The 27,060-nt window shown below is 49.3% G+C and overlaps 1 protein-coding gene across 2 annotated transcripts in view; it reads left to right on the top strand.

The window, feature by feature from the left end:
* Cdc42bpb (CDC42 binding protein kinase beta) overlaps nt 1-27,060 on the top strand; it is an 86,101-nt gene that overhangs the window by 41,587 nt on the left and 17,454 nt on the right. For both annotated transcript variants that reach the window (XM_051151715.1, XM_051151724.1), the window contains exons 6-21: nt 6,101-6,194; nt 8,252-8,452; nt 11,157-11,405; nt 12,272-12,351; nt 12,823-12,989; nt 13,072-13,191; nt 14,261-14,394; nt 14,720-14,962; nt 15,913-16,023; nt 17,603-17,847; nt 17,932-18,037; nt 18,314-18,438; nt 18,765-18,870; nt 22,145-22,293; nt 23,304-23,398; nt 25,217-25,296. In XM_051151715.1, the coding sequence (XP_051007672.1) occupies nt 6,101-6,194; nt 8,252-8,452; nt 11,157-11,405; nt 12,272-12,351; nt 12,823-12,989; nt 13,072-13,191; nt 14,261-14,394; nt 14,720-14,962; nt 15,913-16,023; nt 17,603-17,847; nt 17,932-18,037; nt 18,314-18,438; nt 18,765-18,870; nt 22,145-22,293; nt 23,304-23,398; nt 25,217-25,296 (2,305 nt within the window). The remainder of the gene's footprint in view (nt 1-6,100; nt 6,195-8,251; nt 8,453-11,156; nt 11,406-12,271; nt 12,352-12,822; nt 12,990-13,071; nt 13,192-14,260; nt 14,395-14,719; nt 14,963-15,912; nt 16,024-17,602; nt 17,848-17,931; nt 18,038-18,313; nt 18,439-18,764; nt 18,871-22,144; nt 22,294-23,303; nt 23,399-25,216; nt 25,297-27,060) is intronic.

Genomic DNA, 27,060 nt, shown 5'->3' with positions numbered 1-27,060 from the left:
GGGTATGCCTGCTTCTGCAAGTCATTGCAGTTCTCGGATTACGGTCAGTATTTTTCACTGCTGGGGATCAAACAGAGAACTGCACCATCTCCCACTGAACTACCACCCACACAGTGTCATCAGTTGTCCAGGCAGGCCTGGCATGTGCAATCTTCCCGAGTAGTGGGGTATAGGTGTGTGTGCCGCCAGGCCTGGCCAATGCAGCAGAGATTTGGTTTTTCTCTTCTTTCTTTTCAATAATTATTTGTATGTGTACATATCTATGCGTGTGTGCCATGTATGTGCAGCATGTGTGTATGGGAGCCTGCAGATGCCAAGTGCTTGTGAACTGCCCAACATGGGTACTAGGAACCAAACTTGGGTCCTCTAGAAGAGTAGCAAGTGTTCTTAATGGAACCATCTCTCTAACCCCGACGATTTTTTTTTTTAACACGCGCTCTCTCTCATGCGTTCTCTCTCTCTCTTTCTCTCTCTCTCTCTCTCTCTCTGGGGTATATGTGGGGGGGTGTTTGGGGGGGCGAGGCAAGTGGGCATGTGTGTGTAACAGTGAGTTGTGGAGGTCGAAGGGCAACTTTGTGGCATTGGTTCTTCCCTTCTAGCCTTATGTGGGCTCCAGGGACAGAACTTAGGCCACCAGGCTTGTGCCCGCAAGCTGTCACACTAGCCTCTTTGGTCCTTAGCATTTAGATTTTGTTCTCTGTCTCTGTGACAAAACTCTGCCTGCTTCATAAGACGGAGCTATCTTTGCATTTGTTGCAGCCTCTAGGGATCTTAATTAGGTTATATTTTAAGTAGTTTATTCCTGTGTGCTTTCTTCTATCTAGAAAACTTCTTTTTTCTCTTTTTTCAAATTGTTTGCTTTTATCAGTGTGTGTGTGTGCGCGCGCCTGCCTGTCTGTGTGCGGGACTCATTACTTGTCTCAGGTAGATGTTCTATTAGGAAGTTGAAAAAGTTATCTGGCGGTGTCAGCAGTGTGTCTCTTGGGCATATAGATGGTGAACTTCTTAGCAGATCAGGCCGCAGCTTGGCTCCTTTTTCTTCCTCTGTGGCTGTGGGTCACAACTCCTTTGGGGGTCAAATGACCCTTTCACAGGGGTCTCATTCAGATATTTATATTATGATTCATAACAGTAGCAAAATTATAGCTATTGAAGTAGCAATGAAATTATTTTATGGTTGGGGTCCCCACGGCATGAGGAGCTGTATTAAAGGGTCGCAGCCTTAGGAAGGCTGAGAACTGCTGCTCCAGGGGCTGTGACAACTGTGCACTGCCCTCTCCTCACAGCTGGATTCCTGTGACTTCACAGCGGCTGCTGGCACAGAAACACCCAGTACAGTGTACACAGCCCCTTCCTAAGATGTCAGCCTCTGGGAACCTAGAGGGGCAGGGCACTGCAGGGTGAGAACAGCCAGTGCCCAAGGCAGCAGAGAGCATACAGGCAGGTTGATGGGCACCCAGATGCCAAAGAAGCCTAGGAAAACATGGTGAGGGAGGGCAGCAGAGCAGACGATGAAGCAGGAGGAACTCAGCGGAAGGCGCTAACTAGCCAGGCACAAGTCCTGGAGGTGGACTGCAGCCCTCAAAGCTCTCTGCAGGGCTTGACGTCGCTCATGGGAAGCAACGCCCTCTGATTCCTGGGGGCTTATCAAGACAGTCATCTTTTTGGTTTTAAAGTCTGGCTTTCACCTGCTGGTCAACAGGAATTTGGTTTGTAGATTGGTAGGTAGGTAATACCACATAGCCCAGGAGAGGAGACAGCACAGCAGCAATAAGCCATTTTCCTTCTGTAGCGAGAGGGCAGTGCCTGACCCAGCAGGCCTTAGGACTAACAATGACATTACTAGCTAGTGTGTAATACTTGGTCCTGACTGAGACACCTCTTAAGCCATCGCCTTAATTGTTTATTTACATGTGAGTGTAGGTGCGTGCACAATTGGAAGCTAGAGAACAAATTGCAGCAGTCATTTCTCTATCATGGGGGTCCCGGAGATGAGACTTAGGACCTCTGGCTTGACGGCCTTTATCCTTTATCCACAGAAGCGTCTCCCTGGCTCCTGGGTTAATTTGAACAGCTGTATGTGGCAAGAGACTACTATATTAGGACCCTGGAAATGTAAATTGTCTTTGTTGCTTTCTGAGGTGAGGTCTTGCCAACAAGATGGCCTGGAGCCTGGGACTCTGTTGCAGCCTCCTGATGCTGAGCTGACAGGTGTGTCACTGTCACACCTGACTTCTGTATGTAATCTTTGTTATCTTTTCCTAGAGATTGAATTAAGGCTTTCACACATGGCAGCAAGTGCTCTGCTGGCCTGTACCCCAAGCTCTAAAATTTCCTTTGGAAACAATGTTTGAAGTAATTTCCAGTTCATATAATGGTTGTCAGAGAAGTAGAAGACCATCCGCTCAGACTCACGCCTTGCTAACAGTTTGCTGTTTCTCCTCTCCCTGGGTGTGCACACAAATCTGCACAGTATTTTTCAGGAGCCATCTTACAACACATTGTTGTGTGTGTCAGATGTTTTAGGATGTTGGTTTGGTTTTGAGACAGAGTCTTCATTTGGAGCTCTGGCTATCCTAGACTTCCTGTGTAGACCAAGCTGGCCTCAAACTCCCAGAGCTCCATTTGGGGTTAAAGGCTGCGCCGCTGCGCTCAGCAAAGGGAACTTGATCTCGCTGATGTTACTGTGTCGTGTTGCACTTGATCCTTATTTTAGTTATTTTCTGTCACTGTGATAAAACACTGTGACCAACGCGATTTAAGACAGAGGAAGTTTCTTTTGGGTTAAGAGTCCATGGTGGCAGAGTTGGGGCCCAGGAACCCAAAGTCAAAAGTTCATGTATTGAACCGCAAACGTGAAGCGGAAAGAGGAGGGAGCTGGAAGTAGCTGTCTCTAGCCTTTCGCAGCTGCCTCCACGGACACACTTCCTCCAGCAAGGCCATGCTTACTAACCCTCCCCCAGCACCAGCTCAGACCACCACAGTGCTCCAGTGAGTCTAGGCGGGTCTAGGATCACACTCAACCTCCCATTGCCTGGTCTTTTAAATCTGGAATGGCTCCTCTTCCTCTCCTTGGTTTTTATGAACTTGGTGGGGGGGGTTTGTTTTTGTTTTTAATATTTTATTTAATTTTAATTTATGTGTGTTAGTGTCAGATCTTGGAGTTACAGACAGTTGTGAGCTGCCGTGTGGGTGCTGGGAATTGAACCCGGGTCCTTTGGAAGAGCAGGCAGTGCTCTTAACCACTGAGCCATCTCTCCAGCCCCCAAACTTGGTGGTTTTAAAGACTACTGTACCCTACTCTTTTATACTAGAACCAGGAGTGGCTGGTCCACTGGTTTTATAGTTAAGCATTCTTCAGTTTGCTCTCAGCAGACACTGCCCATCAACTCGGTGACAGCGATGGACCAGGTCGCCCAGCGATGCTTCTGTTTGACTCTTTCTGCACTTCCTGTGCAGGAGGCACTTTGAACTTGTGTACTCACGTCTCCTCTGTGCCTGTCTCCTCCTCCACCAATTCTGCCTGGCCCCGGGAGGTTCGCTGCAGGCATAGGTGGACTTCTGGTTCCAGGCCCTCTAATTCATCTTCTACCATAAGGAAGTTCTCCACTGCCCTCTGATTGGCTGCTTGTTTCCAGGGGCAATCATTGGGGATAAGCCTCCCAGAGATCGGCCATTGCTCTCAACTGCTGAGCCCATTCGCTCATCTACTGCTCTACTGTACACAGACGTCTTGAGGGGGGCAGTTCTTAGGAGCATGTGCTGTGCCTGAGTAACTGTTTCTCCATTTGAACATTGGTGTGTCTGCAGAGTAACTGCAGAACCGGGATTTCTGGATCAGAGGAGAGAGCCGCCACATGAGCTGTTTATCCCATGTTGCTGATGGCCCTGTTTGCTTCCCAGTCAGTGGAACATGAAATGCTCTTTTCTCTGTATCCATGCCAAGAGGGTGTATCAAGTTTTGCCATCTGATGAAGAAGAGGAGATGGCATACAGCTTTCCCCTTTTTTTCTTTTTCTTTTTGCTGGAGTTGTATGTTCTCACTTCACTAGGACTTCTGTCTTATTTCTTTGTTAAAATTTTTTTCGTCTTTTATCTGTCATCCTTCAGTTTTCTCCTCTCTTTTTAGCTTTTGTTTTGTTTTGTTTTTACTTTTTATTTTGTGTATGTATGTGGATTTGTGCGTGCCCATTCAGGTGCCCCACAGAGGCCAGTGGTACTAGATCCCCTTGGAGTTACAAGCAGTTTGTTCCATCTGATTTCTTAGCCACCAAGTCCACCTTCCAGCCCCTTCCCTCTCTTTAAAAATCAAGGTCTGTCTGTTTAGCTCGGGAAGGCCTTGAACTCACGGTCCTCCGGTGTCATCCTTTCTTCCGTCTTCATGGAAGCTTCTGGGTGTTCCTTCCGACCTGCAGTCCTGACACACTCCTGCTGTTTTACTGTATTACGCTTTCCATATGAATGTTCGTCTCCCTTGCCCTGGTCTACAGACACAGGACACTGCCTTTTTAAATCTCTGGGCCCTCACCAGATTCATCTTTACTTGCACAATGTGCTTGGGTCCTATTTGAGATGAGGGTCTTGTTTTATTATCTGGCTCCCCTGCAGCATTAGCTCCTCCTCCTCCAGCCTCCATGTCGTCCTGGTCATACTTCCGTCACTGCTTTTCTTTTTTTTCCCCCCCACTGCTTTTCATTAGGTTTTGATTTAAACTCAATTTCCCTAAGTTAGTATTCATTTGGGGTTACAGTTCTTCTTCTTCTTCTCCTTCTCCTCCTCCTTCTCCTTCTTCCTCTTCTTCTTCTCCTTCTTCTCCTTCTTCTTCTCCTTCTCCTTCTTCTTCTTCCTCTTCCTCTTCTTCTTCTTCTTCTTTTTCTCCTTCTTCTCCTTCTTCTCCTTCTTCTTCTTCTCCTTCTTCCTCCTCCTCTTCTTCTTCTTCTTCTTCTTCTTCAAGTTTTTTTCTGCTATGGCATTTTAGTTCCCTTCTTACACACACACACACACACACACACACACACACACACACACACACACACACACACACACACACACACATATTTGCCGACTTTGTTTTTCCCCTTCCCTTCTAGTCTGACAATGTAGCTCAGGTTGACCTCAGACTCCTAACCCTCCAGCCTCACCTTTCTGCGTTGCTACTCTCCTTCGTGCCTGTGTGAGGGTGTTTATTTCGGGCTCGTGTGTTGTGCTAGTCTCCTGCCTTGACTCATTCTTGTTAAGAATTGCTTTCCCTTGCTGGGTCTGCAGTAGGGTCTCTGTGGGGCTCTCCCACGAGGCTGCAGTGGGGTCCCTGCGGGGCTCTCCCACGAGGCTGCAGTGGGGTCCCTGCGGGGCTCTCCCACGAGGCTGCAGTGGGGTCCCTGCTGTGGATGTCAGACACGCTGCTCTACATGGTGCTGCTGGGAACAGACATGAGCAAATAGTCTGTCATGATCTTACTCTTGGTGCTGTGAATAGGCCTCGGCCGGGCATTTGGGTGTGTAGACAGGCGGTTGACAGCATGGGCTTTGAGCAGCTTGCCTTGGCTATGTGACTGTGCCATTTGCCGTGGTAGCTGCTGTGTACAGGCTGTTCATCCTCTGTACAGAGTAGATTCTAGCTTGCAGCAGTCTGCCCCACATCTCCCCTGCCTCCATTACCTCTTCTGTTATATTTCTCCAAAGCACTTTCCCCAGGCTACAGTGTGTGCTGCCATCTGAGACAATGCTGCACATTTGCTATTTAGATGTCTTTTTTTTTTCCCTGAGGGCTGGGGCGGGGCAAGGGTGATGAGCACAGAGGCTAGAAGAGAGCATCAGATCCCTCACAGCTGGATTTCCAGGCATTGTGGAACCCTTGGCTATTGTGGTTGGTGAGATCCAAAGATTGAACATCAAATACCCTTAACTTCTGAGCCATCTCCCTAACTCTAAGATGCTATTTTCTGACCCTGTGGCCTGATGAGCCGCCTCAGGAACAGGAGCTACTCAGGGAACCTTAGCCAGGGGGTAAGTGACAGGAGTTGAGGTGCTGCTCCAGATGCTTTGCTTGCCTGTCCCACCCACGACGACAGTTCATGTGACTCTGCTTATTTCACCAACAGAGACATTAAGCCTGACAACGTCCTTTTGGACGTGAATGGTCATATCCGCTTGGCTGACTTTGGATCCTGCTTGAAGATGAACGATGATGGAACTGTAGGTATTTTTTTTTGTTGAAGACTGTCATTTGCTTTTGAGTTTGGCCTGTAGTTAAAAGGGGATTAAGTGTTCAGTTTGAGATAAAATTAAGAAAACCCGGCTTATTAATTGAATTAAGAAAATGAATCTGTTTAGTAGACAGTTGAAATTTTCTATTTGGGGAATTTTTTTAAAGTTTAAAAATCATATGTGTATGTGAAGATGTGTATGTGAGAGTACAGGTGTGCATGCATTTGGAGGCCAGAAGACAGCCTTGGGTGTCATTCTTCTGAAGCCATTATTGTTTTTTGGAGACAAGGTCCTTCAATGGCCCAGAACTTACAGACTGGGTTCTACTGCCTGCTAGTGACCCCAGGATCCACCTCTCCCTGCCTCCCCAGCACTGGAGTTAGGGGGTGTGCCTTTGTTGTTGTCATTCCCCCTCCCCCATCTGTGTGTGCGTGCACCCTACTTCCTTTAACAATGTGGGATGAAACTGCAGAGCTTCAGATTCCCAGTGTTGTAAGGAAAGCAGCTACCTGCACAACTGTCCTTGGCCCTTCTGTTTTGTTCTTGTGTTGGCATTCAGGTGCCCCTGGGATTTGTCAGGGTCCTCAGACCTCACTGCAGCAGGTGAGGCAGCCCTTTCCTCTGAAAAGCTCTGTCCTTTTGGGAGTGGCAGGCTCCCTCCTGTTCCAGGTAGTTTTCTGCCAGTGAGCTTTCTCAAGCTGGGTTCCTTTGTACCGAGCGCTATGAGCACCAGCTGCCGTGCTCTTGGGGGTCAGGAGGGTGCCTGGCTCAGCTGGTGCCCCAGGTCAGATCAACACTGGAGCTAAGTGGGCTGTGAGTAGTTGGTCTGTCTTACCTCACTGGCCAGCTCCCCACCCTGTTTAACTGCACCATGTGTCACTGCATTCTCTCCTGTGGCCACAGCAGCCCCTGCAGCCCTACAAGTAAGCTTTGCTCCTTTAAGTTCTACACTTAAGTATGATGCCAGATATCCCGAACGTGGATGGCCAGACATTTCCTACCAGCATGTTTTCAAGTAGCTATGGGCAAGCACCAGTTGACCATGCTGCACTGGCCATGCAGATGCCAGCTGACTGCTGCACAGGCTGTGGTGCCATGTGTGCTCTCAATTGCACTGCACTTTATTTTTAAATTTTGACCCCACCTTGACTTCTTGGCAGATTGGTGCTGTGGTCCAAGCCAAACCCATTCTTCTGATGATGAGAGCGCAGTGTCCTTGGACATGTGCACAGTGTCCTTGGACATGTTCACAGAGTCACCCTACCACAGTGACATTTACCCTCACCACCTTGCTGCTTGCGGCCACTGCAGGCTGTCTATGACCTGCCATGCTGAAAAGCGCTGGACAGAATCTCCGCTGTCTACTCAGAGTAATACTTCTTACACTGCTCACCCCGGGCACGCTTGTCCTCAGTTGCTCCTTCCAAAGGGGACCCTGGAGAGTCTGCTCTCTTCTTAGATGAGCCTATGACAGTGCCCCATTACTGCCTAAGCCACTGTGGTGGCCACTGCTGTGCTGTGTCTCATCTGGTCATCTAACCCTCGCTTGCTTTCCTGTGCTGATTGGTTGGCACTCCCTCTGCTTCAGGTGTGTGTCTGCTGACGTGACATGAGGGAGGATTCTTTCTCAGACTTCCAAACAAAAGTCTTTATCTTGAAAACCCAGTTCATGCTGGGCCAAATTGCCAGTTTTCCCTGTAGATACACAGGGTAGGCTATGCTAGGCAGCTACAGCCCCTGGAGGCTTTTTAGAAGCTTTTCCTTAGGAAAGTTAAGGGCTAGCCTGGGCACAGTGCCTGCCCCTGGGCCACCCTGGGAGCATGGGCAGCAGGTGTGGATTTGATGCCTCCGGGGACCCAGGCCCACTGGGAACATCACAGCGTTGAGGCTGTGAGAATACTTGTATGTGTTGACTCTTGAATCATCTGGTCTTTGATTCCTGATGACCATGTTGTTTTCGGTTACTGCTACATTCTAAGGAAAGTGGTAGAAATATATAGTTAACAATGTTCTTGTTTCTCTTCCTTACCCCTTTCCCCCGCAAGGTTCAGTCTTCTGTGGCTGTGGGCACACCTGACTACATCTCGCCAGAGATCCTGCAGGCCATGGAGGATGGCATGGGCAAATATGGGCCTGAGTGTGACTGGTGGTCTCTGGGCGTCTGCATGTATGAGATGCTGTACGGAGAAACTCCGTTTTACGCGGAGTCTCTGGTGGAAACCTATGGGAAGATCATGAACCATGAGGTGAGGTACTGTGTACTGTCCTGGTGCCTGCACGGGCTGGTGTGTGTGTTGAGGTAGGTGGTTGGAGGCTAATGGTGTTCAGACCACAGGGGTGGAGGGACAGGGAAAGGTGGGCAGAGGTTTGAGATACCATCAAACCTGCTGCACACATGGGGCAGAAAGGAAGGCATGCTTCAGTGGTGGCTCCTGTGTAATTGACGGGGCCTGTACTCACTGCCTTGGATTCCCTGGAAGAGAAGCAGGCTTGTGTGGAAGGACCATGTGCTCATGTGACTGTCAAGTGTGAAGAGCTCAGAGTGGTGTGGGGAGGTCATTGTGGACACTGGCTTCCAATGGCCCCGGGGACAGTTAGTCCCAGTGAGCTTGCCTCACACAGGGACAGTCAGTCAATCACAGTGAGCTTGGCCCACACAGGGACAGTCAGTCACAGTGAGCTTGCCTCACACAGAGACAGTCAGTCACAGTGAGCTTGCCTCACACAGGGACAGTCAGTCACAGTGAGCTTGGCCCACACAGGGACAGTCAGTTACAGTGAGCTTGCCCCACACAGGGACAGTCAGTCACAGTGAGCTTGGCCCACACAGGGACAGTCAGTTACAGTGAGCTTGGCCCACACAGGGACAGTCAGTCACAGTGAGCTTGGCCCACACAGGGACAGTCGGTCACAGTGAGCTTGCCTCACACAGGGACAGTCAGTCACAGTGAGCTTGGCCCACACAGGGACAGTCAGTCACAGTGAGCTTGGCCCACACAGCACATCCTTATTTCTTCCCTGCCCCAGTGTGTTCCATTGTATTTTTCACGTTGATGTTGTTTTCCTTGTTTTCTCCATCTCCACCAACCATAGTGCACAGGGCTTTCTTTACACACGCTCAATGGCTGCCTGCCACAGAGCTGCACACCTGGCCTGTACCCCAATGGGGTAGGGTTCCTTTTCCTGTCTGCTCTAGCACAGACATGCCCTGGCATGTTTGTGTGCAGGAAACAAAGTTACATGTTGTTGACCTGTCTTTCAGCCGCTGTCTCCCATTAATTGCTCATGTTGGGAGCAGATTAACATCAAAATAGCAAATTGCTTTATATTTCATTTCAAATCAAAGTAAAAACTATGCTTAAACTATCTTCCGGCTGGAGAGATGGCTCCATCAGTGTTTGTATGTAGCATGCAAACCTAGATTTGAAGCGCCAGCAGCACCCAGCACAGCTGGTTAGGTGTGGCAGTGCACAGCTGTGCCCCATGGAGGGCTGGGCAGGTCCTGGAGCCAGCCAGTCTGGACAAGTCAGGGAGCTCCAGGGTCAGTGAGAGACGGTTTCAAAAATAAATAAGTAAAGAAAGAAAGAGGGAGGGTAATTGAGGAAGACTCCAGTGTGGACCTTTGGGGTGCATATGCGTCTGTGTGTGTGTGTTGAGGTACACACGCGCACACACACACCTCCAGCAGATAGTGAGAGCTGCTCTTGTGGCATGAAGGTTGCCATTACGATAACTGCCAGGACTTAGATGCTGGGTGTCTTCTGAGGCTGGGCCATTTTCTGAGTGTTGAGCACAGCCCTGTGGCGTGTGCAGCAGACACAGCTCCTTCACGTATGCGGCGCTGCGCGACAGCTCAGCCCTCCAGCCCTGCGCTGTGTGAATGGGCTTCTGTTCATGTGCGTTTGGCTTTTTTTTTTTTTTCTGTCACACGCAGATATGTATTTCTTATGGTCAGTATAAGTTCTATCCTTTTAAGAAACAACTAAACATTCTCTTGGTCAGAGCACAGATTCGGTACGTTAGGAGTTTTAATCTATTCTTTGTCCCTGATCCTAAGGAACGTATGGTTTTTGTGGAAACGAGGCTGTTTTCTTTTCTTTTTTTTTTTTTTTGAGACAGGTTTCTCTGTGTAGCCTTGGCCATCCTGGACTCACTTTGTAGACCAGGCTGGCCTCAAACTCACAGCGATCTGCCTACCTCTGCCTCCCAAGTGCTGGGATTAAAGGTGTGCGCCACCACTGCCCAGCTTTTTTGTAAATTTTTTTTTCTGGGTTTTTGTTTTTGTATTTCTGTTTTCTTTTTTAAGGTGCAGTGCTGGCCAGGCTCTGAGCAGGCCATGCTGTAGGAGTCTCTACAGCACAGTTGTCTACGTTCCTTGCTGTTTTGAGAGCCAGAAATCTAACCCCACTTGTCGGCAATGATTTACTTATGTGTGTGTGATGCATGTGTGTGAGTGCATGGGCTGCAGCACATGTTGGAAGCCAAAGGGAAACTTTGTGACTTTCTCTACTCTCTTCACATGGGTTTTGGGGATCAAACTTCTTTTGCCAGGCTGCAAAGCAAGTAAGTACCACTTACCCACTGAGCTGTCTCTCAGGCCCAAAGGGAATGCTTTTCTTACTTGCCTTTTTGGAAATAAGATTCCCTTGCTTCTGCCAGGCCATGGTGCCTGGCCGAGGTGGCGCATGCATTTAATCCCAGCACTTGGGAGGCAGAACCAGGTGGATCTCTGTGACTTTAGGGCCAGCCTGGTCTACAGAATGATTCCAGGACAGCCGTGGCTACACAGAGAAGCCCTGTCTCCGGTAATTCCCAGAAAAGCCTTGTCTCATGGGTAATTCCCGAGCTTTGTCTGACACTTGATTAATTGTGAAGTGAGATTATTTCCTGTGCCCCCTGCACATCTCAGGCTTCCCTGACTGTGTCCTCGGGCTGTCCTTTCCTCCCCAGGAGCGGTTTCAGTTCCCGTCCCACGTCACCGATGTCTCTGAAGAAGCAAAAGACCTTATTCAGAGACTGATCTGCAGCAGAGAACGCCGGCTCGGGCAGAACGGAATAGAGGATTTTAAAAAACATGCGTTTTTTGAAGGTCTAAATTGGGAAAATATACGAAACCTAGAAGCACCGTACATTCCCGATGTGAGCAGTCCTTCTGACACTTCCAACTTCGATGTGGACGATGATGTGCTGAGAAACACTGTGAGTGCCATAATTGAGGCTCGCTTCCTGGTGGGTCTGAGTACAGCAGTGTTTCCTGCTATTCGCCTGACAAGGCTGGACGTTACAAAACTGGAGCTGGAGGGAGTACCTGGTGCTTTTCCAGAGGAGCCCAAGTTCTGTTCCCAGCACCCTGACTCTCTAGCTCTAGGAGTTCCAGCACCTTCCTCTGGTCTTTGCACATGCCTACACACATATGGCAGAGACAGACACTTAAAATAAGAATTAAAGCATCTGGGTGTGGTGACACACCTTTAATCCCAGCACCATTGCGAGACAGAGATTGACGGGTAGGTCCTCTGAGTTCAAGACTAGCCTAGTCTACATAGTGAATTCCAGGCCTGCCAGATGCACACAGTCAGACCTTGTCTAAAAATTACATTGTTCTGTAAGTTTACTTTAAAGCCTTTAGTGTAGTTCTTTGTCTTCTTTTAAAATATGATGGCTCACTCTTTTGATTCAAACAAACAAACAAAAACATGTTCTTGTGGCGCACACATGAAACAATTTTGCTTTTATTTTTCCCATATCTTGTACCTTTTAATTTAGTGTTAGGTTCACTATTGTGCCACAGCTTCGTTGTTCCAGTGGCTCCCATGGCTCCCGGGGCTGTAAGCCTGGGCTGTAGGCCTCCACCTGGTGAGCCGTCCTGCCAGCCCACGTTGCTGCTGCTGCTGCTGCTGCTGCTGCTGCTGCTGCTGCTGCTGCACTTTATGCAGCTGGAGCTCAGGGTGGTGACACAGTAACAGAGGTTTTGCAGGGTGTTGTTTGTTTGTTTGTTTTGTGGCACTGTGCTGCTTATTTGTAGGAAGATACATTTCATTTGTGTTCTCTGTGCGCTTATGTAGGAAATATTACCTCCTGGCTCTCACACCGGCTTCTCTGGATTGCATTTGCCGTTCATTGGTTTCACATTTACGACGGAAAGGTATGGCTGGGTGGATGCTTCTCATCACTCCTCAGAGGGGTAGACACAGCCTGAGAGCGCTGAGGGGGACATCGCTCCCGGGAGAGGCCCGGGGGTGGGGTAGGCATGGAGCAGCAGCGGCTGGCCTTTTCTGTAAAGGCCACGATAGTGAGTTTGGTCATGCACCACATCACAGTGTTGCAAACCCAGCTCACCAGGCAAAATGCCTTAGTTTTCTTTTCCATTTGAAAGTGAGCAGTAGTTTCCAAGTCAGCATCCATCCCCTGTTGTGTCCTGCTCAGGCTCCCACCCCCCTACCTAGTCACCTGTAGTCAGGAGGCTCTTGTCTAGCTTTGGCTCGGTACACAATGAAGTCTTTTCACAGGTATTTTGTTTGCCACTTTAAAAAGACTCTCATCCCAGAAAGCCTCTAAATGCTAATGAAGCCACTGCCAGTTCTCAGTAGATAAGAAAGCCTGTCGCTGTTTGCAGCTGCTTTTCTGACCGAGGCTCTCTGAAGAGCATGATGCAGTCTAATACGCTAACCAAAGATGAAGATGTGCAGCGTGATTTGGAGAACAGCTTGCAGATCGAAGCTTATGAGCGAAGGATCCGAAGGCTGGAGCAGGAGAAGCTGGAGCTGAGCCGGAAGCTGCAGGGTGAGTGGCTGCAGTGGCCGCTGCGGGCGAGGGTCCTGCCTTGCACACACGGCTCGCATTCTCAGTGTCCTGCCTCCCTTAGAGTCCACCCAGACTGTCCAGTCCCTTCACGGTTCTACACGGGCCCTGGGCAACTCAAACCGAGACAAAGAAATCAAGAGGCTGAATGAAGAAATTGAACGTTTGAAGAATAAAATGGCAGGTAAGTGCTCTGACTGGCAGCCTCTTGCTCTTTATTCTAAGGGGGGAAGTAGGGAAAAGCTAAAGCGTTTGCAACCTTGTGTAGGGTTGTGGCACGTTGTCCACGTTCAAAGTTGTTCCTACCTTACTTGCTTTGATAATGTAGTTTTCTCCATAAACTCTTACTTTTCCCTTGACTCCACTGCCCGGCTGCTGCCTCAGAGTTCTAGGAGTTCAGCCTCCCACCTCCACTACTTTCTTCTTCCTTTTTTTTTTTAAAGAGTTATTTAGCTCATGCGTATGAGTGTTTTGCCTGTATCTGTATGTGTCCTCTGCTTGCCGGGTACCTGTTGAGGTCAGACGAGGAGACTAGGTGCTCTAGAACTGGAGTTAGACACAGCTGTGAGACACCGTGCGGGTGCTGGGAACCAGGACCAAACCCAGGTCCTCTGCAGGAACACCTTCCAATTCTGTTGATGGTTCCTGGTTCTGAACACTTCTGAGGCTCACATCACTTCTGAACACATCCCTTCGCCCCCTGTGGGTAGAGGCTTCCACCAGCCCGTCTCCAGGCTATGTTCGAAGGTGGTCCTCTCCATTTCTGATCAGACCCACCGTCCTGATTTTTAAAAATGGGGGGTGGGGTGGTCTGGGTCCATTATTCACTAAGTAGTGTGTTGCCTTACACCCTGGGGAAGGGCTCATGCTCGCCTGGATGACAGCGGGTTAAGGCAAGGCAGAGAGTCTCCAGAGTCAAACAGAAGCCTAATATAAAATGTGAGCAGGCAAACACTGGGAGGCTGTAAGTAGTGTGGGAGGAAGTGAGAAGGCTTCAGAATGAAGACCTTATAAGCCTGGCAAGAAGGTGCAGCGGGTGTTGGCTCCCAAATCTGACAGTTGCCGTTCAGTCTCTGCTGCCCGCAGTTGGCCTCTGGTCTCCGTACCCTTACTGTGGTGTACACATGGGCCCACACTACACAAACACGTAAAGTAAATAAATGGAAACTGGTGAAGATACGTTCAGGTCAGTAAGTCAACCACTGGAAAGTCACGGTACATAGAGGAACACAGTTCATTTCTCTTCTGTCCAGATTCAAACAGGCTTGAGCGACAGCTCGAGGATACAGTGGCACTTCGCCAGGAGCATGAGGACTCCACACACCGGCTGAAAGGCCTGGAAAAGCAGTACCGCCTGGTGCGGCAGGAGAAAGAAGAATTGCACAAGGTAGCACAGCCTGTCTTTGTGAGGAGCCTATGTGTCTGAGGAGGCCTGGGGGGTTGGGGGTGGAGACTCTGAGGAAGACTGTGTGTAAGGAGGCCTGTGTGTAAGGAGGGCTGTGTGAGGATGCTTCTGTGTAAGGAGGACTGGCTCAGGTGGTGAGCACCCATGTCCTATAGGGCAGCCTGTTCCCAAGAGCACTTTGCAAACCCATGACTGTAATCACTGACCAGCATTCGAATCTTTTAACTTTAATATGACAAAACACAGCTTCTGGGTTTCCAAGTCTTTGTAGAGCAAATGTAAAACTTACAGAAATCTTCTGCTTCAGCAATTGGTTGAAACTTCAGAGCGATTGAAGTCCCAGACCAAAGAACTGAAAGATGCCCACCAGCAGCGCAAGCGGGCCCTGCAGGAGTTTTCAGAGCTCAACGAGCACATGGCGGAGCTCAGGTCCCAGAAGCAGAAGCTGTCCCGTCAGCTCCGCGACAAAGAGGAGGAGATGGACGTGGCCATGCAGAAGATTGACTCCATGCGGCAGGACATCCGCAAATCTGAGAAGTTCAGGAAGGAGGTAGCTTTTCTCCACTTTTATTTATTGGGTATGAGTATGTGGCGGTCAGAGGACAACTGGCAGGGTCACTTTTCTCCTTCCACCATGTGGGTCGTGGGGATCGGAATCAAGTCATCAGGCTGGGGGGCACATGCCTTCTGGTTTTAAGACTGTGAGTAAAATATATTAAAAAAATCACCTGTCTAGTGGCTAGGTACTTGAAAAAGGAAGAGTTTTGGTATTCTGGTGCTGTCTTGGGACTCAGGTGCCCTCGGTCTGCCCTGGGTGTCCTGCAGTAATGGGCAGTGCATGCTAAGCAGTACTTGCTTGTAAGTTCTGTTAAATGGCCATGGTGGACGTGAGCATGGACAGCCTGGCACTGCACGATCTCGGTCCTTCATTTTCAGGCCGTTTGTTAGCCCCAAATACCTGTTTGTTTTCTTAGTTTATTTTATAACCCAGATGTGTTTGTAGTGGTGGTCCAGTGAGCTAATTACAGCTTAGTGGAACTCCTAAGAATTAAGGATGAAATGACAGGGTACCTGGGCTTTGTTTTAAAGAACCTGAGAATTTGGTCATACAAAGAAAACAAGCTTGGTCTTTAGGTTATTGTCCCCTGTCAAAGCTGGACCCTGGGCATGTGTGGTTTTCTCTCCTTGTTTTGAGGCTGTTTGAATTTTTCGTTTAAAAGAAAAAACAGATTTCTAAAATTATACCTTCCTATGTCAGAATTGTTTCCACAAATTGGGAGCTTCTCTTGAATTTAATTCTAAATTTACCTACTTAACTAGAATGCAGGCTTATTTCATTACTAGTGGTCATAGTCAGCCATTCCAACTAAAGCATGCCTCAGCCTTCAACTCGTGGTGACTCTGGTAAAGTTAAGACTGTACAGAGACTCTGCTGGACCTGCTGCACCATGGCCCTGGGGCTGGTTCTGTTTCACAAAAGGCTGATGTGCTTTTCCTTAGCTGGAGTCTCAGCTCGAGGACGCGACTGCCGAGGCCTCCAGAGAGCGGAAGCTACGTGAGCACAGCGAGAGCTTCTGCAGGCAGATGGAGAGTGAGCTCGAGGCCCTCAAGGTAAGGCTGCCCTCCCAGCGGCCACGGCCACTGGCTGCCAGGCATGGTTGTTGGACCAGGGTCTCCCAGGGCAACTTCCAGGAAGTAACATATAAGAGGAAGTGGAGGATGTGGCCGCTGCTGTTTTCATTATAAAAGCCAAGTTCATTTCTTTGTTGTATAAAAGTTTTAGGTGTTTATGGTCAGTATTGTCGGGTTAGCAGTGATGCCTCCTTCCTGTCCTGAGTTCCTATACTTGGTCATGCTCAGTTATGGAAAAGCCATGTCAAGCCCATGTCTTGTTGTTGATGTGACAAAGGCAAGCCACTCATCACCTAGGACCAGCTGATGGGGTCAGAGGGCAGTAAGAAGGCTAAGAGAAGGAACCATCGTGAGTGATCTTGGAGGAGTGACCTACTCTTTGGGGCCTGGGCCTCCATGCCCTTGTAGTAGTGATGACGTCCTCTCCTTCGAGCCCCATGTGCCCACAGTTGTCTTTGCTACCACCACCGTTCCCTGAGACCCTCTTTGCTGCCTCTTTGCCTCTCTGTACTCCTCACACACAGCCAGCAGTGACTGTAGCAGGACTATCAGGGGCCTACACTCCTCATACACCTCCATCAGTGACTGTAGCAGAACTGTCAAGGGCCTACACCCCTCACACACCGCCAGCAGTGACTGTAGCAGGATTATCGGGGCCTACATCCCTCACACACCGCCAGCAGTGACTGTAGCAGGACTGTCGGGGGCCTACATCCCTCACACACCGCCAGCAGTGACTCTAGCAGAACTGTCGGGGGCCTACACCCCTCACACACAGCCAGCAGTGACTGTAGCAGGACTACCGGGGGCCTACACCCCTCACACACAGCCAGCAGTGACTGTAGCAGGACTATCGGGGGCCTACACCCCTCACACACAGCCAGCAGTGACTGTAGCAGGACTATCGGAGGCCTACATCCCTCACACATACCCAGCAGTGACTGTAACAGGACTATCGGGGGCCTACACCCCTCACACACAGCCAGCAGTGGCTGTAGCAGGACTATCGGAGGCCTACACTCCTTCTTTGGTGCCCTCTGGACCTGGTGTGCAGTGTGCTCAGCCTGAGTCAGAGCTCCTCCCTGCAACCCTCCTCGGCCATGTCAGCCTTCCTAGTAGGCCAAGCTCATCCTCATGCCAGCACGCCTGTGCCCATTACCTGCCTGTGCTTAAGGGCCCCACAGTCAAGATGGTGGCACACCTACCCTATGTCCCGCCACTCTGCTTCCCTACTTAATGGTTTGCTGTCACCACCTCCCAATGCCCCAGTGTCACCTCAGTCACTGGAAGGTTTGTGACAAGGCCAGCACTCTAAGAGTGTTGGTGGATGAGTGAGTAAACAGCATGACGCTGCGGCACAACGCCAGTCACATGTCTGCCAGGCAGGGGCTGCCCCCAGCTTTCCCAGTGGTTGTTAGAAGGACCGCACCTCCCACGTCAGCTACTGTGCCTGGTGCAGTCCTAGATGGCAGGTGCCAGCAAGTAGAGAGAAGGAGAAGGCACCATGGCCCTTGAGGGAAGACACAGATTGTCAGCCTAGTGCAACCTTTATCTGAAGGTGAAGCAGGGAGGCCGCGGGCCGGGCTCCACCCTGGAGCACCAGCAGGAGATCTCCAAAATCAAGTCGGAGCTTGAGAAGAAAGTCCTGTTCTATGAGGAGGAGCTGGTCCGCCGGGAGGCCTCCCACGTGCTGGAAGTGAAGACTGTAAAGAAGGAGGTGCACGACTCGGAGAGCCACCAGCTGGCCCTGCAGAAAGAAGTCCTAGTGCTGAAAGATAAATTAGAAAAGTCAAAGCGAGAACGGTAAGTTGGCGGTGTCTGGGGAGAAGTGGAAGGTGTCGCCAGGCTGAGGCGCGTGCCTGAGGTTTCTCTCCTTCACCTGCGCAGGCACAGCGAGCTGGAGGAGGCGGTAGGTACCGTAAGAGACAAGTATGAGCGAGAAAGAGCCATGCTGTTCGATGAGAACAAGAAGTTAACAGCTGAGAATGAAAAGGTGACTTGACGTCCACACTGCCATTCAGGGGGAAGTAGCTGTGTTTCACTTGGGTCTTTTGGAAGCCTAGCGCCTATTTTAAATATTTTAATATTCAGATGAAATGATACATGTGGTCTTCTAAATGGGGTGTTTGATTTGTCGAAAGCTGCTCCTCCTCGGGTTAGCAACAGTGACGTTCCCACAGTGCTGATGAACCGCAGAGCCGGTGTCACCACGCTGCCTAGTGAAGAGGTGCCAACAGCCATGTGATGTGATGGCATTGTTTAATTTCAGCTTTGTTCCTTTGTGGATAAACTAACAGCCCAAAATAGACAGTTGGAAGATGAGCTGCAGGATCTGGCATCCAAGAAGGAGTCGGTCGCACACTGGGAAGCGCAGATCGCCGAGATCATCCAGTGGTGCGTGCCAGTGGGGCGCGAATGGCTTCTGCCTCGGCTGCACGCTTTGCCGCAGGCTGCAATACACTTCACTGCTGTTTGCCTGAAGTCCTGGAAGCAGTGAACTAGTGCTGGGGAGACCCCTTAGGACTTGGGCTGAACTGTTTATGTTCCTCAGGGTGGGTGACACCGTGGGGAATGTCTATGGCCGATGTACACACAACTGGGGAGACCCTAAAGGGGGCAGAGCCAGTCTCTGCTGTGGACGCAGCTGGTGCTCTGCCACAGTGCCTGAGGAAGGCAGATGCTGTTCATCCTTGTAAGACAAACACCTGTTCCTTGTGTAGGGTCAGCGATGAGAAAGATGCCAGGGGCTACCTTCAGGCCCTCGCTTCTAAGATGACCGAAGAACTTGAGACTTTGAGAAGTTCTAGTTTGGGATCAAGGACACTGGTAAGATGCTGTCTAAAGGTTGGCTTCTCCTAGATAGCTCACTCAGGTGCCACTTGGGGTACACCTGGCCACTGTCAACCCAAGCTTCTCATGGAGTTATTTCTTCAGTTGTCAGCTTGTGGTATATAGCCCAGGTTGACTTAGAAATCACTGTGTGACCAGTCTGTCTTCAAACTCGAGGTCCTCTTGCCACCCTCAACTCCCAAACTTCCTTTCTCAGCTGTGTGTGTGTGCGTGCGTGCACGTGTGTGTATGTGTGTGTTTGCATGTGAGTATGTATGCATTTGTTTTAGCATGTGTGAAATGTGCATGTGTGAGTATATGTGTGTGTGTGAGCATATATGAATGTGAGGTGTGTGTGTATACACATGTGTGCAAATGTGTATATGTGGGTGTGTGTGCATGTGGGTGAGTGAGTGTGTGTGTGTATGTGGGGGGGGGCACACACATGTAAGCACATGGGAATATAGATGTTCCTACAGGCCAGAGGTATCAGAGCCTCCTGTAGTTGAAATTACAAACTACTGTGCACATCTGAAAAAGAGCCCTGGGAGCTGAACTTATGTCCTGTGCGGGAGCAGGTTATGCCTTCAGCTGCTGGCCCATCGCTCCCGCGCGCCATCTCTCTCAAGACTATATATTTATGAGTGGTATGTATGTGTGTGTATAAGTGATAAAAGGTCAGCTCACATTTTATCCTAGTTGAAGGGATATTTGCTTAGGGGCAGAGTTGGGGATGACAGGGGCACAAGGAGAGGAACTCAGCCGAGACCTGTGCTGACCATTGCTAGCTGTGGTCACGTCCTACTTTTCTCCATTATTGTCAAAATGCAGCATTTTAAGATCATTCTTTTTATTTTTTATTTGGCTTTTCAAGACAGGGCTTCTCTGTACAACAGCCCTAGATGTCTTGGAACTCTTTTTGTAGAGCAGGCTGGCCTAAAACTCCCAAACATTTGCCTGCCTCTGCCTCCCAAGTGCTGGGATTAAAGCCTGTGCCACCACTACACCATTCGCCGCAGTCAGACAGCCGCCGTGCGCTTTGCTCTATAGTAGATTCTAGATTTAGACACATGAATTAGAATATTGAGTCAGCTTGGTGTTGGGGCAATAACTTAGCTGGTAAAGTGCTTGCTGTGCAAATATGAAAACTTGAGTCTTGTCCTCTGCACCCGTCACCCTCACTGGGAGAACAGATGATGGTGAGAGGGTGCTTCTCAGAAAATAAGGGGGGAAACTCGTGAATAATACCCAGGGTTAATGTCTGACCTCTGTACTTTGCACCCATGTGCAAACACACACAGCAGAAACAAATAAAATGCTAAGGAAGTTAAAGAATATTCAGTAAATATATTCTATTGCCAGGCGTTGGTAGCGCATGCCTTGAATCCCAGCACTCGGGAGGCAAAGGCTCTGTGAGTTCTAGGCCAGCCTGGTCTACAGAGCAAGTTCCATGAGACAGAGAAACCCTGTCTCAAAAAACAAAACAAAGAGCCGGGCGTGGTGGCGCACGCCTTTAATCCCAGCACTCGGGAGACAGAGGCAGGCGGATCACTGTGAGTTCGAGGCCAGCCTTGTCTACAAAGTGAGTCCAGGATGGCCAAGGCTACACAGAGAAACCCTGTCTCGAAAAACCAAAAAAAAAAAAAACTCCAAATGTATGTCCTGTTTCTCGTTTCCTATTCTGTCCTGGTTGTATTTGCGTGTGCAGGTTTGTCTCCGTTTATTTGCACTGAGGAAAAACTGGTTTACTTTATTCACTGTGGTGTCTTTATTCCAGCAGGTTATTCCTTTATTTCTTCTTTTCCTCATAATAATTTTAGCCTTTTAGTGTAAGTAGGAATTAGTAATGACAGGCCCCTAGGATGAAGTAGCAAATGTTTCAGCATATGGAGAGAAGCTAATAGACCCCCATGTGGTTTAGAAGTGTCCAGTGAACCCACACAGAAACAGTACCACAAAAACTTGATTTACTCTGTTTAAAAATTACAGCAGACATGGTGGCGTGCACCTTTGGCCCATCACCTCAGAGGCAGAGGCAGGAAGATCTCTATGAACTCAAGGCCAGCTTGGACTACATAAACTGTTCTAGGCTAGCCAGGGCTATACAGAGAGACACTGTCTCAAAAAAAGAAAGAGGGAGGGAGGGAAGGAAAGAAGGAAGGAAGGAAAGACCTAAGTAGAGGTGCTGGAGAAACAGCCACTTCCAGATGCAGGTAAAGGTTCTTGTTGCCAAGTCTGATGGTGTGAGTTCAAGCTGCAGTGTCCATGCAGTGAAAAGAGTGTGCCTCCCACCCTACAGTTCCTTCTGGCCATTGCATGTGTCCCATGGCACAGCCACACACACACAAATAAAAATGTTTTGTCTGTATGTATGCATGTGCACTACATGTGCTCGGTGCTGGCAGAGGTCAGAAGATGATGTGAGAGCCCCTGGAACTGGGGCTACAGATGGCTGTGCGCCACCCAGTGAGTGCTGGGGACTGAACGCAGACCCTCTGGACGGGCAGGAAGTGTCCTTCACTGCTGAGCCATCTTTCCAGCTCAGAATGAAAAAGAGAACAGAAAAAAATTAAGCAGAGCCAAGTGTGGTGATGCTCATCTACAGTCCTCAAACTGCAAGTTGCACAGGAGGGTTAGGGGCTCAAGACCAGCTATATATAGCCTGCTTGGGAGCTGGGCTACATATGAGAGTCTCTCAAAGTTTTGTTAGTTTTTTGAGACAGAGTCTTACTATGTAACTTGGCTGGTCTGGAACTTGCTATGTAGACAGGCTGGCCTCGAACTCTGCCTTCTGAACTTTGGGATTAAGTCCCACCATACCCAGCTTAAGCTCTTCTTTCAAAGAACCTCTACAAATGGCTAGAGAGGTGGTGGTTCAGAGATGCGCTGACCTTCCATGGAACCCAGGCTTGGTTCCTAGCACCCTGGCCTGAACGCTCACAACTGTCTGTAACTTCAACCCCAGGGAATCCAATGCCTCTGGTCCCTGTGGGCACTTGCACCATAGTAAACAAAATTACAAAAAAATAATGGCTGGAGATTCATCTCAGGCCTAGGGCCCTTACCTGGCAAGCCCTTGCCCAGCACTACAAAAAGAAAAAATTGCAAATATTAAAACTACAAACAGGACTGATGAAGGTTAATTTGTAAATACAGTACTAAAATGTAAGACTGAAAATGTGAATTACCTGTTTATATTCATTTTATTAAGTAAATTTTATTTTTTTCATTAATTTAAAGTGTATGTTTGTTATTTTAACCAATGTCAAAGGATCCACTTTGGAAAGTTCGTCGGAGTCAGAAGCTGGACATGTCTGCACGGCTAGAATTGCAGTCTGCCCTTGAGGCGGAGATCCGGGCCAAACAGCTTGTTCAGGAGGAGCTAAGGAAGATCAAAGATACAAACTTATCCTTTGAAAGGTGGGTGTCCTCGAGCTGGGGTCCTGTGTGGCCTTGGAGGATGCCCTTGAGCTGGTCCAGACTTTGTTCTCCTCACCTGGGAAATCAGTGGACAGCATTTGCCACTCCAGAGGAGCACACAGGGTCCCTAAGTCAGGGTGACTAGAAATGTAAGGTTTACAGCACACGGTGCTTAATACAAGCTAGCCGGAGGGCCTGCACCTTTCCTACAGGGAACAGTTCAGTGTTCTCAGGCCACAGTGAGGAACCTCGGTGCACACCTGTGACCCCGGCACTCCAGAGTTCAAGGCCATCCTGGACTATACAAAAGTCATAAAGGGCTGATTGTGGGGGTCAGGGGTAGCGAGCTGCCTTGCATTTGCAGTAGCCTGGATTAAGTCATGTGACCATCATACGTCCCAGTGAGGTAGACCTTGTTATCGCTGTTCTACAGGTGGTAAGACCCAGGTGCAGCTAAATGGAGGCGAAGTCATGTGCTCAGTGTCCTCTTGATAATGTGTGGCCAAGTCTGCTGGGTCCTGCCCTCCCGGCCAGATTTTATGTTGCTAGCTCTGCCCTGGAACAAGACGTACTTACAAGCCAGGTTCTCGGGGCCTCCACACTCATGTTAGTTCCCCTGGTGTCAGTCATGGGAAGGTCTTTTCCAGGGCGACAGTCAACTACTCACCCACAGCTTAATGAACTACCCTGTCCTTGACCAGGACCTTATCTAGATGCCTTTGCTTCACTGGTGTTAAGGCAAGTCTGTTGTAGCCCAGAGCCTTGTCTAGATCCTCCGTCTCTGCTTGCTGGTTGCTGGTTGCTGGGGAAACAGACTTGCGCTCCCACAGCCCCTTAACCATGACATTAATTCTGTGTTTGAGTTGATGCTTCTGAACTGCCTGTGCTGCGCTGCATGGGTGGCACGGCATGCCATCAGCCATTCTCAGGGAACCAGGAGACCCCGCCTCCTTCTCTCACACACCGTAAAACACCTACTCAGTGCACTGACAGCTGTTCACTTATTTCAGCAAACTAAAGGAATCGGAAGCCAAAAACAGAGAATTATTAGAAGAAATGCAAATTCTGAAGAAAAAGATGGAAGAAAAATTTAGAGCAGACACAGGTAAAATAAAAACCTAAAGGTTTGAATTATTAAATATCAGCCTTTTCTAATGAGTGGTTTTCTTTTTATAGCTATTTTTAGTTGTATAAAATACTTCCAAGGTAGTAGTGGAAAAATTTTAAGGCAGTATGTTTAGAAATACTTCCCCCAAATTAGTGATAGTTTTTGGTCAGTTCTTGCTTTGAAAATGAAAGCACATGCACACGTGCACACGCGCGCACACACACACACACACACACACACACACACACACACACACACACCTGTGCGCTCAGTTATTACACACTCATATCTCCTGGTCACATCACACAAAAGGTAGTCCTATTCTGTGTTGGAGAGACCACAGCCCATGGCAACCATCTGGGGCCCTTGTGCGGCTGCCTTTTGCTCAGCTGCAGGGTGCAGTGCTGTGATGTTGAACAAGGGGTATTCCAACACTCCAGACGCTGAGGCAGGGGGGTTCCAAGTTTGAGGCCAGACGGAGTCTGTAGATGTTAGCTTCTTGCCCGGGCACGTCAGGGAGTGGCTATGTGCATAAGCCAGTCCATGTGTTGGGATAAAGCTTTAGAAGTAAGACTTTGACCACACCTGAGGGCAGAAGGTCTCCTCTGTCAGTCTGCGACATGAGGGCTTGTCCCACAGCCCACACTCAAAGTGGACTTCACATTCAGAATTCTCCACACAAATAAATAGGCGTCATCTCAGTACAGGAATTTATGTTCATTTGTCTGTCTTAAAATTTGGGTTGTCTTACATTTCAGAAGCTTTTTTGGGGGAGGCAGCGTTTAGAGACAGGGTTTCTCTATGTAGCCTTGGCTGTCCTGGACTCCCTCTATAGACCAGGCTGGCCTCGAACTCACAGCGATCCACCTGCCTCTGCCTCCCGAGTGCTGGGATTAAGGGCATGTGTCACCACACCCAGCTTCAGAAGCTTTTTATATATTGAGGATGCAATCCTTTTTGATGTAGGTTGCTGCTATTTTTTCCTACTTTGACTTGATAAGAAATAGCCTTTCTGGGCTAGGGTTGTTGCTTAACGTTACAGTGTTTGCCTCATACACACAGAGCCCTAGGTTTGATCTCTTTAACACCACAGAAACCATGTAGGTTGCACATACTTGTCTCTACATGAGACACTCCCCCCCCCCCAAAAAAAAAAAAAGCTTTCCATATTTTTGTGTTCAGCCTATTAATTTTTGTCTTTCCTTGAAAAGGGAAGTATTCTTAGCTGCAGGCTGATCAGAGGACATGAGTCCATCTTCCTGGTCATGTTATTCTATGTATGTTGCTCTTTCGCTGGTATGTGTGTCTGCGTCACTTGCTTGCCTGGAGCCTGTGCAGGCTAGAAGAGGATGTCAGATCCTCTGGAAGCATCTGGGTTGAGCATCTGGGCATCCAGTGCAGGTGGGAATCCAATGCAGGTCTTTGGAGGTGTAGCCAGCGCCCGTGACCATTGAATCACCTTCTCAGCCCCCTTCCCCATTTTTTAAAAACAAGACAGAATCACTGTGTTGCTCGGGCTGGCCTCAAACTCCTGACCTTCCCATCCCGGCCTTGTGAGTGCTGAGGTCATTGCCCCAGCCCTGCCTGAAGCTCATGGTGTCTCCCCAGCTCTGCTCCTCTTAGTCCCCTTCCTCTCCTGTCTCCATGTGGAATCGTCTCATGACGGACCCTCTGACCTGTGCTCGTGGCTTTCTGGCTTTCTTGAGAGAAGTGTGTTAACCCCACCTACTCTGGAGCCCCATCCGCTGACACTTCCTTTATGGAGGACTGGTGGTGTCTATGGTTTTTGCCTCATTTTTCTTTTCTTTATTGCAGGGCTCAAACTTCCCGATTTCCAGGATTCTATCTTTGAGTATTTCAACACTGTTCCTCTTGCACATGATCTGACCTTTAGAGTGAGTACTGCTTTTCTGAAGATAAGTGTGCAGGTTAGAAATGGTGGGATGTAAGCTGGTGTGGTGGCGCACGCCTTTAACCTCAGCAGTTAGGAGGCAGAGGCGGGTGGATCTCTGAGTTTGAGGCCAGCCCACTGTACAGATTGAGTTCCAGAACAGCCAGTACTACACAGAGAAACTGTCTCAGAAAGAAAGAGGTGGGGGGAGGGGGGAGTAGAATGTGATTTCAGTACCTGTGAGCCCAAAATGGCCCGGGAAGCGAAGGTCTGACGTCATGGGCAGGGAAGTCACCTGTGTGAAAATAGAGAGCACTGAAGGTGTTGGGACTGTTCCCGGAGCCTGGGTAGAACTGAGAAAATGCTTAGCCTTTTCAGTGCGGAAATCTACACTGGCCGCTGGCTGTGTAGTGAGGATTTGGGACAAAATTTAAAACATAAATAATAAGAGTCACGCTGCCAATCTGGGCCTTCTGTATGAATACAGCTTGCACACAGTGGTTAGTGGGAAAGAGGTTGATAAGTGACTCAATGCCAAGCACTTTCCTGTTTCCCTGCCTGTCCTGCCCATCACTGACCAATGTGGCTGCTAGTCCCCAGTGAATGCCGCGCAGAGTGGCATGAGCCCACTCCGCCTTCCACACAGCATCCAGGGCTCCTTCTCTGCCCTGGAACAGCGGGTAGACTTGCTCTCCTAGTCCCTTGCAGCACGCATGCTGTGGGAATGGTGAAGGCTGGGGTGCAGCTCAGTGGCAGCACTTGCTTAGTTGAGCCCCAGTACTTACAGGCGTGGGCAGCTGGGAGAATGAAAGTTCAAGTCATTAGTGGAGCTTCTGGTGAGGCACCTAATGCTGGTGCTCCAAACTTGTTATTTACTCTTGGCCCTTCCAGAAAGTCCAAAGGCAACATCGTGAGCACTCCCCTCCCCCAGCGTGTGCTACACTTGTGCATGCCACTTCCCACTCCGCCTGCCTCCCTCCCTCTCTCACAGACGCAGTTTGTTTTCTCTGGTCTAGTTGATAGTGGCTTCAGACAGCAGTGACCGCAGAGTGCTCAGTCTCCTCTCTGTGAGCTGTAACACCATCCTAAGGCTGCACCAGCAGCGTCACCTCAGGTCTGGCCTGGCTGTGTCCTGGACAGCTGGTTCCTTCCAGTTCAGGACCCACCAGGAGGTCACTGATAGTATTTAATCATCAGGGTCTAGCTAAATAGCCTGTCTCCTCCCGCTTAGGATAAAGTGGAATGCCCTGCACTTGGGGTTCGTAGCATGCTCCCCTGTGGGGAAGTTGGCACTGAGTCTGCACAGGAGACAGGTTTCCTTTCTGTTCAGAGACCGCTTTGCAGCCGAATCACTAGGTTGAAGTGGCATCAGGTGGAGTCTCTCCCACTAGGAGCAGGGAGCAGTCGCAGGTGACCACATGGACATATTGCAGCACTTACAGCTTGAACCATGCAGGGCACTCGGGTGTTTCACTCACTAGGTTGGTTGGTTTGGTTTTTTGAGACAGCGTTTCTCTGTGTAGCCCTGGATGTCTTGGAACTTGATCTGTAGACCAGGCTGGCCTAAATCCTCAGTTCTTTTTTCTTTTCATTATTTTTTTTTCTTTTGTGAGTGTGTTTTGTTTCCTTTTTCAAGACAGGGTTTCTCTGTGTAGCCTTGGCTGTCCTAGAGATCACTACGTAGACCAGGCTGGCCTTGAATTCACAGAGATCCTCCTGCCTCTGCCTCCCAAGTGCTGGGATTAAAGGCGTGCGCCACCACCGCCCA

Source organism: Acomys russatus, chromosome 1 (genome assembly GCF_903995435.1).
Source record: "Acomys russatus chromosome 1, mAcoRus1.1, whole genome shotgun sequence".
NCBI lineage: Eukaryota > Metazoa > Chordata > Mammalia > Rodentia > Muridae > Acomys > Acomys russatus.
The sequence above is the reverse complement of the archived record's forward strand: the minus strand, read 5'-3'. Positions and strand labels throughout refer to the sequence as shown.